Source organism: Hyposmocoma kahamanoa, unplaced genomic scaffold (genome assembly GCF_003589595.1).
Source record: "Hyposmocoma kahamanoa isolate Upper Pololo Valley unplaced genomic scaffold, ASM358959v1 63, whole genome shotgun sequence".
Classification (NCBI taxonomy): Eukaryota; Metazoa; Arthropoda; class Insecta; order Lepidoptera; family Cosmopterigidae; genus Hyposmocoma; species Hyposmocoma kahamanoa.
Window position 1 is genome coordinate 8770293 of NW_020653851.1, and position 15820 is coordinate 8786112.

General features: G+C 35.8%; 1 protein-coding gene across 2 annotated transcripts in view; it reads left to right on the forward strand.

Moving 5' to 3' along the window:
• Positions 1 to 1301: 1301 nt before the first annotated feature.
• The window catches only part of LOC113230117 (FK506-binding protein 5), a 35080-nt gene continuing 20561 nt past the window's right edge, over positions 1302 to 15820 (forward strand). Inside the window, exon 1 of one of the 2 annotated variants that reach the window (XM_026463885.1) lies at positions 1302 to 2075. In XM_026463885.1, the coding sequence (XP_026319670.1) occupies positions 1900 to 2075 (176 nt within the window). In that variant the 5' untranslated portion in view covers positions 1302 to 1899. The remainder of the gene's footprint in view (positions 2076 to 15820) is intronic. The other variant, XM_026463884.1, reaches the window with a different exon arrangement.

Consider the following 15820-nt stretch of genomic DNA (forward strand, 5'->3'; position numbering starts at 1 on the left):
AAGAGATATATAATATATATATATATATATATATATATATAATATAAATATATATATATATATATATATATAATTAATGGAGTAATTACACAAAAAAAATTAATATCATAGTAGTAAAACATCGTAACATTCAATAAACTCAATATATTACAATAAAATTGTATATTTGTATTTTTTGTTATACATTGCAATAGTAGGTAGAAATGTACATTACGTATCCACTACAGAGCTCCTTTATTCCTGTCTACCCAAAGTACTACACCTACATAAATAAGTACCTACTAATTCAAAGAACAAAAGCAATGCATAATTAATATTTATTAACAGTTTAACCGGCACCTAGCCAATTCTGTAGTCTTTTATACTTCTATTTAGCTGATTCAATATAGCGTGCAGACCAACTGAGGTAGAAACGAAAGTCACCGAAGAGAATTAACTATATCTACGAAAGGTGCTAGTGTAATGGATCGATAAAGCAAGGCGTGTAGGCCATTAGTGGTGGTATTTTGGTAGTCGTGGGGACCCCGCTATCCTCGCGTGAATCGAATCAACCCACGTAACAAATACGAATTCTATACAATATACATATCAATGTGAAAATGTTACTATCATTTCCAATAAAATAAACTCAGCGTTTACATTTTGCTGCATTATTGCGTAGCTCTAGATTTTGTATTCAACCGTTATTGTAAAATCCAGAAAATAAGAACACTATTTTGCGAAAGTATTGTAAATGTAAAAATTCAATAACAAATCTATAAATTCTCTTGTCAAACGACTTGCAGTAATGCAATGCCATTTAAAGTTGAGTAATGTTAACTAGCTATTTACCTAAACGATTCGGGTTCCCGTATTCTGGTAAGTGGTCACTGGATTACGCAAGACTTGTATTTAGCGACTTGTTTCTAATAAATGCTTGAAGGTGTCACTTTATTTTCCAAAGTGAACATGACCTTCGCCTTTCTGAGGTGACGTGACTTCGTCGTGTAACATAACGTCAGCGGTAAATATAATCGAATGTTTACGGTAAACCATACGTCTTGGCTATAACGCAGTCGCTCTAGAAAAATCAAGCTAGATACTTTATGTTAAATGGAAATGAACACACAGCTTATGTGTATCAAAGTGTAGTTGTTTATACGCTACCGTAACTAACGCATAACTGTTAATTGTAAGTGCAATTTGATATCACACTGTAATTAAAAAGTTAATCGTGCACAGCGGAATATTGTCTTGCTGTCGTACTAGTTAATTGGCTACGACACGGTAAACAAGGCCATAGTTTAGAGTTTCAAACTGTTACAGTCAGTAAATATTTTTACGACTTTACATAAAATTGTCGTTAAAAATGTGTAAAGCCAAAATCTGCCTTTACGTACAAAGACGCCAGCTTCAGTTATAGTTTGGCTCAAGAATTTATGTTACCGTTAAATATTGTGTTTGTGGTTCATCTATAAGGACCTAGAGAACAATGCGAGTCACCTCCAAACTATAGCTTGTACTACATCCACAAGTCTCTGTCTTAGAAGTTTACTAACAATCTCGTGCGAATAGTGTGTCGTGGTTTGACGATGCCGCTATGATGTGGTAATAGCGAATAGAGCAGCCGTTCGCGCCATTGTAGCTACCGTGCCGGCGCGAAATGCGGTGTGCCCGTGTTGCCGATGACGGCGTCCAAGTAGTGTGCCTCAGTCCGCGACGCTGAGTGCCGCAACGCCGATATAGCTTCGCGCCCGCACCCAAAACAAACCAACGATAATTAATTATCTTCCGCGATAAAACGTTACTATCAGCCCGCGATAAATTCCTAGTGTGATACTGATAACAGATAAAACACAGAGTGGTCGACGTCTGTAGTGCCTTATTATGTAAAGTCCTAAAGTTAGATTCTGTGGAATAATGACGACGGCAACTACAACCCGCAAGAGCATTTCGATCCACGACTACCCGGAGCACCTGAATCCGTTCCGCGAGGATGACAACCACAGCAAAATCAGGTTCTGGACGATGGGCAGAAAACTCAATCGATCCAACAGCATAAATTTCACCGGCATAAAGGAACTCAAGAATTCATGGTAAGTCACTTCATACTTCTTATTTGTTTAAAAATTGTTCTCTCTTTTTAACCTCGTCCGCTTTATTCGATTCGATACGAATTACTTTGCCCTTAAAGCAGCTTGCCCATTAGTGCTGATCATGACCGTACGTTTATTGTTGTATTTAAGATCAATTAGATATCGCATATTTTTGCTTTGAGTTCCTCCTGCTTGTTTGTATGTTCCAGGATCTTACGACATCTGAATTATGACACAATTTAAATTGGGTAGTTCCTCTTGAGCTCTCTTGTTAACGCCTTTCAATTAAATTTTATCATAAGACACACAGTATAGCTAGTAACAATGTTTGCCAATCGCAGACACTTAAAACTAAAGGAGTTATCGGTAGTAGACTGAAAATATTATAAGGCATTATAACACAAATGATATTTATAACGATAAATTCAGATTTCTTATTGTACAGTTTATTTTACAATAAGTATTTTTACCTACTATAGGCAGTAATAACCTACTTATTGACAATAGAATATAAATCTGAGAACTTATAGCTTGTTTTTATATAATATGCAGTTCCTACCTGAGTTTTTTTTATCATTTTTAATAGCTCGAGATATATTTAAACTGCAAAAACATATATTGTTTTAAGTAAGTTATTGCCAATTGTTTTCCTTATGATTATAAAAGTCATAGGGTCTGAATAATAAGTAATAAGGCATAGTCGTCACGTTTATTCTTAGCCAATGTTTTACACAGTGTAAACACGACTAGTTTTCTGCACTGTTTAGGAATACTAATGATGTTAGGTAGTATTTTGTACGTGACATTTTTGCAGACTCTAGTAGAGTTTACTTATTTACACCCCAATTTAGTTACATTTAATATTTTGTTTGTGGCGAAATAGTATATAATTAGTGGTTGTATGTATATTTGGTTGTATATGTGGTTGTATATTTTTCTAGATGTAGAGATTTTCTTTTTGGCTAGCTTTCGGCTGTAAGTTCTTCAATTCATTTTCTCTTTTTCTTTTCGCATGTATCCATTCGTATATTTCCGTCATTAAGTAAATTTTCATGTACTACTACTTATATAATCATTATTATTTAAGTGCACTTAGTACTAGTACACAGAGTAAACAGTTGAAATAATAACAGGAAAACGTCGTAGGGAAAGTACCATTGTACTCTGCAAGTACAAGGAGCCACAGGCTTATTATAGAGATATATATTCATTGTATACATAGAGTTATTTACAACATTTTTATAAAAATGGTTTTTTAAATAACTGGTTTTTTTAATGATCTCAAGTGGCGGGACGAACAAGTCGTGTAACTGGTGATAATCGACAAGCTTGTTCATAACAGTTACAGTACCACTCAGAGCCTTAAATCACAAAGAACTGAGGGGCACTGCCATTGCGCCCGTCACCCTGAGACATAATTTGACCAGTCTCATGTGTCATTTCACCAGCACCCGTAACCTTTCAAAACCGAAACGCAGTAATGCTCGCATTATTCGACTTTGCTTGGCAGCAGAAATAGGCATGGTGGCAGTATCTACTTCCCTGACCGAACTCTTTCACAAGGAGCTCTGTTGCAAGTAAAATCTACTACTTTCTAGATTTATCAAATACATAGGATAAAAACTGAAGATATGACAAAAGTTATCTAAAAATGATATATGTTATAGATGACTAATAATTAATCAGTCATGTGATTCATTTAAGGTTATAAAATATAATAGAGCGGAAGTGTCGTTATCACAAGGTATCACTGTTTTTTTTACAAAATGTTCTTACCTTAGTACCTCAAAAGGTATTGGAAGTTGTAAGAAGTACGTAGTCGTACATAACTTTTTTATTAAAAAAAACAACCTTAAAAAGTTTGGGGATTATTATATTTATTTGCTAAGTTTTATTGAAATCGGTTTACGGAAAGTTAGTGAAGTCTAATAAACCGGGTCCCTTCCCTAATTTGCTACAATCAGAGGCGGAATATTTTCTTCAAATTTGAACGGGACCACTACTGAGGTACCCCATTTCCAAAATAAAGAATATGCGAAAAAAATTCACAAATATCGGAGTAATCGTGTAACATACACACAAAAAAGTACAGTCGATTTGCAAACCTCCTTCTTTATTTTAGGTTTTACTATATATATACACACACTTGTATTAGAATATCACTTGCAGTGCAACGGAACCATATCCATCAACATGTAGCTTGTCGTGCTGCCGTCTGTACAATTTACCAAACTGGCTCAATGCATGTTCAAATTTTATACGTCTTTGAACTTTAATCGCGATAAAGTGAACATGAAATTCCACTTATCCCAACCGGTGACGGTGTGGTAGGGAAGAATGTAAAAAATCCACTTGTCCCCACCAGGGGGGAAAGCTGGTAGGGACTAGTGGAATGGGCTATTTTCTTTCGCCATCAACCAGTTGTAATTGCGAGAGCGAAAAGGCATTATATAGGTGTGCACGCTCCAATCGTCGATCTCATCGTAACATCGTAACTTTCTATCAGGTGAGATGGAGGTCAAATGCGCACTTATGCCTGTGTAATTTTACGTGTGCAAGCGCGCAATTAAAAAAGTCCAACAATGTGCCAGACAGCACAACAATTACCTGGTCTCAAACTAGGGAATTCCCTATACTGTGAGTACTCTTCGTTCAGCGTCCACAGTGCAAACAGAGGCAATGCTAAAAACTGCATTATTCGAAAAACTTGGTGTCCGCCCCCACTGGGAATCAAATCCAAGACTTTTTTTTAACAATACCAAGTGACGGGACCAGGAAGTCGTGCGCCTGGTGGTAAGCGACACTCCTATCCTTAACAGTTATGCAGTGCCACTCAGAGCTTTAAATCGCAAAGATCTTCGCGATACGATCGGGGCACTTCCACTGCGCCCGTCACCCTGACACATAAGTTCACAAGTCCCATGTGCCCGTAATTTCACCAGCACCCTTTCCCTTTCAAACCGGAACACAGTAATCCTCACATTACTGCTTGGAGGCAGAAATAGGGAAGGTGGCAGTACTTCTCCGGATGAACACTTTTACACGGAACTCTACTGTTACCTCCTAAAGGAGGCCTACCGCTTTATTATAAACTGCTGGATTATAAAACGATTTGTCGTAAATGCATGCAGTTGAAGTCAGAAGTGCCGTTATCTGTACTTACTTATTGCATTTAATAGCACTGCGCCATGTGGATCGCCTACTCGCCCGCGATTATGAGAAATCCTACTTTTTAGAGGGGTCAATCGGTCCTCACACGGTGATATAGGACTTGCGACCAGCTTAACATCGATAGTTATGGTGTCGCTCTCCGAGGACCGTCGCTTTGATGCGCGATTCTGTACATTAAGCTTTATACGTATAACTCCTTTAAGCGTGGGAGAACCGGTTTAACTCATAGCACATATCTACGTCCTGATTTTTGATTCAAATTAGAATCGATCCGATCGAATAGTCTCTAAATCACATGGGTTTCTGAGCGAGAAGAGGAACCTGATTCCTATTATATCTTTCTAATTTGTGAGTTAAATCAACTATTGTTCTGATTAGAAATGTCAAATCGGCCAGTTGTGAATGCTAATGGACAGAAGTATCGCTTCAATACAATCGTATCTCGGAGAAAATGTATGGTTTAATGTTCATACACATAATATAAAAGTCTTATAGATTTGATTCAAACATCCTCCATATAGATATAGAGTCTTCCATATGCTGATCATTAGATTTCCTAATAAATACAAGACCGTGACTTTCTTTAAATTCAACCGTTAAACAATGCTTTACCAAAGGACGTTAAATCGTTACCAAATAATATATATTCAGAAAATAAGCTTAGTATATAGCATAATGATAAAAATTACTGCAAAGTGACTGATTTCTTAGATACCTAAATGTCGACATAAAAATAGTTCTTGATGTATTATGTTATAATATTATTTAATTAATATTATAACTTAAATTAATCAATTGACTTCTTATTTATATTCCTTCCCCGATTATGGTCTTATAATTCAATTCATTTTAAGTTTGAATATGGATTCCTCAGGTATAATATATGTCTTATAATACCATGTTCCATCTCACGTTTACCATGTTTTAGGGTAATAAAATTTTATTTAAATTTAACTTTGCGCTATTTACAAGACAGTCCTAAGAGTAAATAAAGCCTTGCATGCCCTGGACTACCAAGAGTTTCCAATAAATTTATATAATAATAACCCTTTGTGAATTAAACTGATCCATTCAAATGACGTATTGTGCATTGTGGTGTACATGACCGACAATAGCGTTTAATGCAGCTTCTGTTACGCCCCACTTTAAAACCACACATCAATTTCATGACCTTTATTTCGATGTGTGTTCAGTCCAGTTTATTCAAGACGATTAATCGGCCATTTAACACTTACCTACCTTCTATGTAGCTCACCCGGCGAACGTCGTAAAGCGAAATAACCCTTGTTCGGTACTGGTGGCATTAGTATACTGCCTTTCCGGTTCTGTATATGTTTAAACTGTTGTACTATTCTGTCTAGTGATTACCTTCATCGAAAGTTTGGCAGACAATAGTAAGAAATAGTAGTTTAAAAGGCATTATAGAGCCAGAAAAACAAAATACCAGTGTCGTTGGTATGTGTTAACCTCATGCGAACGGCTCAGATATTCTGTACGTAATGTGAAGTAGCAATACAAGATATCTATCTACTCATATCATAAGTTCCTAAAGGAGAGCTGTGCAAGGCAATTGTTTAAACAGAATGACATAGTTCATTAATCGTAACGATTAATGAACTATGTCATTCTGTTCTGTCACTCACCTATAGAAACAGATCGCAAAGGCTTCAAAGCTTTTATGCCTTCTCTGACATGTAGACTGACCAGAGTTTTTCTCTCTATTACTAGAATTTGAAGTAAAATAACACGTCTACCTAATAATAACATCAGAAGCAGTGTTTTTAATATAAACAAACACACATTACCCATACGTACAAAGCTGACGTGTTCGAAACTATAGATGCGCAAATGTGAAACAACTTCGTCTGCTGCTGTGGCTTAACGTGATTTGGCAGAAACCCAACTCTTTCATTACAGGATAACTGATTATTATATTTACGAAAACATGTTTGTATAAGTATATTAGTGACTAAAGACGTGCAACAGCTAAGATAGACGTCCACAGAAGTTCACCAAGTTTTGGGTACCTATTTTGCTAATCACGTGGTACGAAACGGTCTGAAATGGTATGGGCTAAAGCTCACATGACGTCATGTATCCGAAAGTAAGCACGTGCTCTGTGTCCGGTCGTAACGTGACGTTAAGTAGCCCTACTATCGACTTTATACTCTGCTTGGTACATTTATGAAGGAGTATTTTTACATTAAAATATTGTGTAAACAAGGCAAAAACTGCGGTATTAACTTCTTGTACACTATATAATACCGTAAACCCAAGGTGAAATGCGAGTTGTTATTCGCCAAGTGTTTGCTATGACCTTCACCATATTTGTGAGAAAACAGCAATATTTCTGTTACCAATGGTACGAAATTTTCATGAGTCGTTACAAATTTGTCTTTAGATTTCGACAGCAAGAAACTCTTTTGCAACTTTTGCTTCACACAAACCGCCGGACGAAGTTAATTCAATATATTCGCCAATAACTTGAACTACCTATATAATATGTAAGTAATTATGAGTAGTTGGTCTGAGCTTCCAATGTTTCATAACAATTTTACGATAACAACATGAAACTCTGCACTTGTGCGTTTAAGTCCGTACTTGTGCGTTTTATTCCTTACATATGCGTTTTATTCCTTACATATGCGTTTTATTCCGCACATATGCGTTTTATTCCGCACATATGCGTTTTACTTTTCTATTTCGTTTATTTATTTTAAAAAGGTGTATTAAACTGCTCATATGCCGTGAACCACCAGTTGCTGGTTGGTTTATCGGTTTTATCCCCAGCGCTACCACTTTTAGAACAATTGCAATTTAAAAAAATGCCTACATATATTGCAATCCAGTGACGCTGGATCTAGCTAATGAAACAATGTAAACCACCGATTCTAGGGATCATGGATCCGACATAAGTAAGTACTAAAAGTAATTTATTCAGAATGTGCATAATTTACTCGTATGTTGATGTTTACAGAAATACAGAACATGATTTTATAACCAACTTTCAGATGTAAACGTTCGTCGCAATTTATTATAATTACCCACTTAAGCGTAGTGATTCAATGCCTCGAGGATTCTAGAAGCTTAGCAGTGATCGCGGGCAAAGTTCAGAAGCGAGGAACACACAGTTATGATCATACCTTGGAATAATACAATAAACATTAAAATAAAGATAATGAGTGTTCGTTTGTCACAGTCGTATTGTAATATATAAATAATAATAGGTATTATTATGAACTTTTAGTCCATTAAAAAAACTTTTTTTCTAAAACTTGTGAACAGCTCCCATAACTTTTCAACATAAGTTTTGTTTACAGTGACCCTCCCTATCAACTTCTTGGTTATACGGAAAATGGACTATAACCTGTGCAAGCAAGCCTGCACAGGGAAATACTCAGTCAGATCCTCATACCAAATCAGCCCATTTGCACGGACTTCATCCGGTTCTCAGAAGGCCCGGGTACAGTACCCTACCTATTTTCCAGTTGTGTACATTCGAAAGTTGTGAACAGTCGTGATTTCCTAAAACTTATTCTTAGCCGGTCCTTTGGTAGGTGGGGCACAGGTACTGTTCGGTAATTTCCCGAAAATTTGGAAAAATATAATTTGGAAAGGGCATAATATGTTCTACTGTAGTTCTTCTGTAATGTTCTTCTGAAGTTTTATTTAGCGTGAATTATAAAATAAATTTGTACAGCTAAAAGCCACCTAAAGAAAAACGAGATTTAAAATGATTTCACAACAGCGAAAAAACCTCCAACAACCACTGGCTTCATCGTTTCGTTCAGAACATCCACTTTTACAAGATGTCAACGTCAAATATGGAAAAATACAGGAAAAATATTGGAAAAAAATATCCGGATAAATATTTATTTGTCAAAAAAATATTTTTTTAGAAAAAAATGGAAAAATTTTCCATGACCCAACACTAGGCACAGATCCCTCCAAAGCGTACCTAAGCCTCTCGAGATACCGTACTAAAGTGTTTAATATTCATAAAAAATCGGTTTCCTTTAGCCAAATTCCATTTCTCCATCGTCAGTTTTCGAATATATTTATCCCAACAATATCGACATCGTGTAGGCACTTGATATACGTAAGTTGTTACCAATCCGTATGTTGATAAGTATGCACATGAATTAAACACAGACGTCTGTTTGCGAAACAATGGAGTTCTTAATGTTTAATGAACAAAATGTAGTCGTAAATTTTAAAATCGTTGAATTAGGTAGGTATGTAATTTTGAATTCAATGTTCGGTTGTGTTATAGTCGCAGACGCGCATAGCTTTTACCTTGTTTTGTTTCCTTTTATCATTTCCATATTGAATTGTCAAAAGCAAGCAGAACTAGCAAGAGTTCTTAACAAGGCGAAACTAGGCTATTAAATATTTACATAACGAGTTAGGATTCGATTAAGTACAATGGTCGTATGTAAGTGGATGACGACATATATGTATAGGAAAACTTAAATAATGTGGGTAGGTAATGAGATAATATTTCCAAAGATCACTTCTCCAATGACCAGACAAGTAAATACCATAATATAATGTTTGTTGTACATCATGAACTACAATTAGACAACATCACATAGGTACGTTGCCGGATGTATGTAACTAAAGCACTTGTGTTATGGAAATCGGAAACAACGACGGTATCGCAAACACCCAGACCCGAGATAAAATAGAAGAGTTACTTTTCTACATGGGCCTGGCCGAGGATCGAACCTGGGACCCCAGAGATGGAGACACCATGAAAATCGGTGAAAACAGAATACTTGAAAAAAAACAATTAAAATAATAGTTAGGTACATTGTAATGAAACCTGCATGGTGGAGAAGCTTGACTCTTCAAAGATGTGTACAGATGTATTTTGATCCAACATAGTGGACTACGGCTTGCTCAGCAGCATTATCATCTATTGAAATCATTTTCTAAACGTGAATTTTACGCTGACACCAAGATAGTATAATATATTTTTTTCCGAAATTACTTATGGTATTGTATTTTGTTTAATATTTTTCATGTGTAACTAACAATCACAGATATTTATTTTTATTATCTCACTTTTATTATGTAAATAGATTCTTTAATAATACTAAGTGACGGGACGAACAAGTCGTGCGGCTGTTGGTAAGCGACACGCCTGTGCATAACAGTTGTAGTGCCACTCAAGAGTTAAATTGCAAAGATCAGAGGGGCACTGCTATTGCGTCGGTCACCTTGAAACATAAGTTGACAAGTCCCATGTGCCATTTCACCCTTACCCTTACACTTTGAAACCGGAACGCTGCAATGTTCTCATTATTATTATATTAAGGTGGCAGTACTTCTCCGGACGAACACTTTCACAAGCAGTTCTACTATTACTACTACATAGATCGCTCTAAGCGGTGATAACTCTGTGCGATAGCAAAAGAAAGCATGCACCACCAAAATTATTTTTATGAGAAAGACAGCCCACGGGAAGTATTACTAATCCACTTGAGTACTACTACCAAATACAGGTCTAAAAAGGGTCAGACAGTTAAAAAAAAATATTTTTGATAAATTTATTGTTTTGTAAAAAGGTCATGACAAAAGCTTGTGGTCTATGATGTTAGTAATATATAGTATGTATAAAGAGTCCACGTCCATCGTGATAGCAACGTGGGGATCTATTATTATAGCTATTACGCACGTGAGGTTTGCACTGTAGTAGAGCGGGGGCTGTTAAGTTTTAATTTAATTACTAATCGATTCCTGTATTTGGAATTCTATTTAAAAAATGCCAATTAACGGTAATGCGCTTAGTTTGTTTTTTGTTGGTAGGTTTAAAGATCTAAGAACTTCATCATCCCCATTTATACGTCCCACTGTTGTGCAGTTACGCGTTGAATAAGTTCAGCAAATTACTTAGTATAAAAGAAAATAAGTTGAATCATTTGTTAGCGAAATTAAGATAAAAGTATATCTTTATGAATAAGTGGGTCATGGGGTATAGAGCGGAGTTCGAGCATTGAACGTCATTATCACTTTTTAGAGCCTCTGCGCACTCAGTTACCTGGGTACAATAAACACCACAAGTGGAGAAATACGCATAATGAAGAACTAAACAAATATTTATTAACGCCATATATCTAGAGTTAGTAAAATTTGACATTCACGATATTCAATTTGAAATTAATCAGTTCAGATTTCATAACATCACACGGATCTGTGTGCATTGGTTTTATTTAGTGATCTATATTTATTTTAGTAAGTCCATGGCTATGTAGTGTCCAGGTACTTACTAACTCCATATAAACTGCTTTATACATTTATTAAAGCACATTAGGTTTACACGCAGCACATTATTCAAACTAATATACTATAATACGAAAGTAACTCTATAGATTTTAAGGCTTTTGTGGTTATTCACTAAATGATTATCACTACTTACAGGTTTCTTACTACGATATGATTTCTATTTATTTTCCCAATATTTCGCAACGGTTGCTCGGTCCATGGTCACTGGTTGACTGGAAGAGTTTCAGAACGGTTACACGCTTCATGGTCACGGGTTGACTGGAACCACGGGTGGATCTCCTTACATCGTCATACCACCTTTTTCATCGCCTTTCTGGCCACTCGTATTAAAGTTTAAATTTTGAATTGTTCCATAGCTCTTAAGTCTCGCATTCTGATTTTGTTTCGTTCCACCTTCACTCCCTGCTCGATCGCGACAGCGTAAGGAGCTGGTTAAAATTCATTCGCGTTTAATTTTGATTCCTTTACTAATTGTATAATTACTAGTAATCTAAATCATGTGCCAATTTTAATAAGTTTATAGCCATTACAGCCTTATCATGTACCTATGAATACGTATCTGTAATTCAATATAACTCGGCCCTTTTAGGGGTAAGTTTCTACTTAATATCTTATTCATCAAGTTAGGAAGTGTAGTGTTTTATAATAATGTACCTGTTTTCTATATATACCTTTTATTGTTACAGCCTTACTTCTTTGTTACCTTTTCTTTTCTTTAACCGACTTTAAATAAATTTGTGAACCTGAAGTTTTCTGTTTTACTGCCGTGAACCTGGTCACGACTTGTTAGGGCTACAACCCTTTCACCCGTGACCATGGTGCGTGTAACCGTTCCGAAATATCGGGAAAATAAAAAGAAATGCTATCATGGTAAGAAACCTGTAATGAGTGATATCGTCGGGGAAAGGCGAAAGTAAAAGGCGCGTATCTTCACGAGATAAAATTTTACAGGAGAGGGTTTAAACGTTATTACTTTATAATTTCAATGGCTGCGACTTTCATTTCTGCGCAGTAAGCTTTAATTATGTTATTTACGGACTGATAATAATAAATAGATTCTAGTAAATCAGCCTAATTTGGTTGCCAAGAGATTTACGCGGTTTGGCCAGTAACTTACCGCAATAATAACTTCATAATGTGTGCTAGTTACGCGCAATTGCACTATCCCCGACGGTATAAGTAATCATTCATCAAGTAACTCTGTCTGTTATGTTTTCACGACTAAACCGTCGAACTAATTTTTATGAATTTTAGTATAGAGGTAGATGGTACCTAGAAGAAAGACATAGGATACTTTTTGGCACAAAAATAAATCTTAAAGAGGGTTAAATATTGAATGAAAGTTTGTATGGAAAACTATGAAAATTAGTATAGTAGGTACAGTAGGCTACTCGAAATATAGTCTACGCAGACGAAGTCGCGAGTACCACCTAGTATTTAACATATTAGTCAGCATGCTGACGGTGGAGTGTGCTGACAAAAATGCGGAAAATCTTCGTAACTAAAACATGTACTTGCCTACTCGCATCGAAGTTTATATAGTGTGCAATTTTGTAACTTAAAGTACAAGGTGCAAAGTGCATTTACCAGTCGAGTGGTCGATTCAAAGTAATAATATTACAGAAAAAAACTTTTGTTTCTCTTATGGTTGGTTGTCGGGTAATTACTTCATCCTTGCGCGTGAGGTATGAATTGCGGAGGTATAAAATGTTATAGTTCAAATTTTATAGGTATTTTTATAATAATAAGTAACTCATCTGTTGCAACGATTTAAATATTTTAAAGTAATTTATTTATTATTTTTCCAATCATCATTTCTAGACACTAAAATTAGGTAGAGACAACTGCACATCAGAGATTACAAATTTTTGTTCGAAAATCGCCTCCATTGCAACGGAACAAGATACGTCAATGTGTAGCTTGATGTGCTGGCGTGTGTACATACACAACACGATACGTAAAAACGTGATTTTATGAAAATAAAAAGCGGATCTGTACAAGTCACCATGTTAACCTTCAAATGACTCCAAAAAGCGGTGTTCATTAGCTTAGGGTTCTTTATTGACTTTAACTCCATCAAAACTCTTAACATTTTATCGTGTTCCTAAGAACATGATAAAAACCTATTCACGATGGTGCCACATAGGAAATGAAACTATTTCTTTAGATCTACAACGCGTATGTTTGTTATTTCAAATATACCAACGTTTCGGACCCTTTGCAGGTTCCATGGTCACGCACCCCTAACAGCGGACCTGTAAAGGGCCCAAAAAGTTGGTTTAAAAAAATACGCTATTTGTATATAGTTTCATTTCCTTTTTGATATTTTATTACTGTTATTAAAATGCCTCTCAAAAAAAAAACATTTCCCAACGCTTATTATATGGTTGAAATCCTTACACTAAATAAGAAAAGACTTAATGATATTTAAACAGCTGAGCAGATGTTTATCAAACATACCTAAGAAAGAACCTTCCCTATTAAATCAGCCTTCAAATAAGAAGATACCGCTTTGAGATCTGCAAATCCACTTGGGGTAGCCACGACAGATTGTATGTGTAATGTCAGCATTACTGCGTTTCCGTTTTGAACGGGGTGCCGATGAAATTACGGGCACACGGGACTTGTCAACTATGTCACAGCGTGACGGGCGCAGTGGCAATGCCCCTCAGATCTTAGCGACTTAAAGTTCTGAGTGGTGGCACTGGAACTGTAATGTATAGACTTGTCGCTTACCACCAGAAGGGGCACGACTTGTTCGTCCCGTCCCGAATTGGTATCATAAAAAAGTCATTACTTATAATATCTATATCGAATGTTTTGCAAATGTCTGCCATTTAAATAATGCAAAGTGCGATCAATCCAGCTGACGTCATGCGATAAATAGACAAAAGTCATACCCTTGATCTATCTCTCCTAATGTCACAGACGTGTTTATAAAACAATGACGTTATACGATCGATAAAACGGTTGTTAGCTTACTATATTGGTAGGTACTTTTATTGATACGTATTTTAACGACACACAATATGTTCTTAAAACGAATTTATTCTGTGACGCACTCGAGTATACCTATCACTTATCAAAGTCTCTTCTCCGAGGTGACTCCGACCATAGTACGTCTGTAATAAGACAAGTATGATAACTCCATACAAATGTAGCAGCGCGGCTTGTACGTGTGCGCGCCCGTCACACGCCGTGTACAGACGCACACATTCACATAAACTCGCGATGCACTCGCGTTGCATAACGCTTTGTCCCAACACACCTTTCATTACTATGTGAATGTGTGCGTTCGTATACGGCGCGCAGAGTTCGCGCTGTTACTTTGCACGGAATTATCATACTTTTCTTATTCTACTATGGCTCGAGTTTCTTACAAGTCTATTGTGTGTACCTATAAGTTGATACGGTATGGTACAGGGTCAAGAGCACGTCAAGCTTTACACTTAAGGCTTAAATCCAACTCTATGCCGCTTAGAACGGTCCAAAGTACAAAGTGTCAAGCTTGATGTGCTCTTGACTGTAAGTGCGTTACGGGTGGAATTCGAGTTTAAATAAATTACTGAACAATACAAAAACTGGTCTTAAGTATGTCATGACACTAACTAAAATTGCAAATAAAAAAGCATAAATAATAATATTGTTAGTAAGGGCTACGGCACGTAACAAGGACGATTCATTGTAAGCCCAGCGAGCTGTTGACTTAACATAACTGTACAATTAATTGTACACATTATTTCTAATCAACTGGAATTACGTAATGCCGTAACAATCACTAATATAAAAAAAATAAACTAAATGATTACTTTGTAAACAACTTATAAAAAATATGATAAATTTGATTTTTTTAAATATATATATTTACCCAATCCCATTTCAGTAGCATCTTTTAGATTAATGATAGATTATTTATAAAAATTACTTAAATATTATATGTTTTTCTGTTAGCAATATAAATATACTTATAATAATATATTGTGTTTACACAGTTCGCATTATGACGAACCTTAGTAGTTTGAAATGCGACAAGAAATATTGTTGTTTAGGTATTATGTTTTTTATTGTAAATAAATAAAAAAAAATCACAATAGAATATTTTTTTATAATTTATACACACGAATGGCCACAATTTCCTACGATGGTAGCCTTTACTAACTTGTTTATTTTATTAGGGACAACAACAGCTTATTACAGCCAAATTATATTCAAATTATATAAAAACAGAACAAATGCAATCAGTAACATAAGAGAGCGAGATGTGCTCGTCAAGTATTGTGGACTTT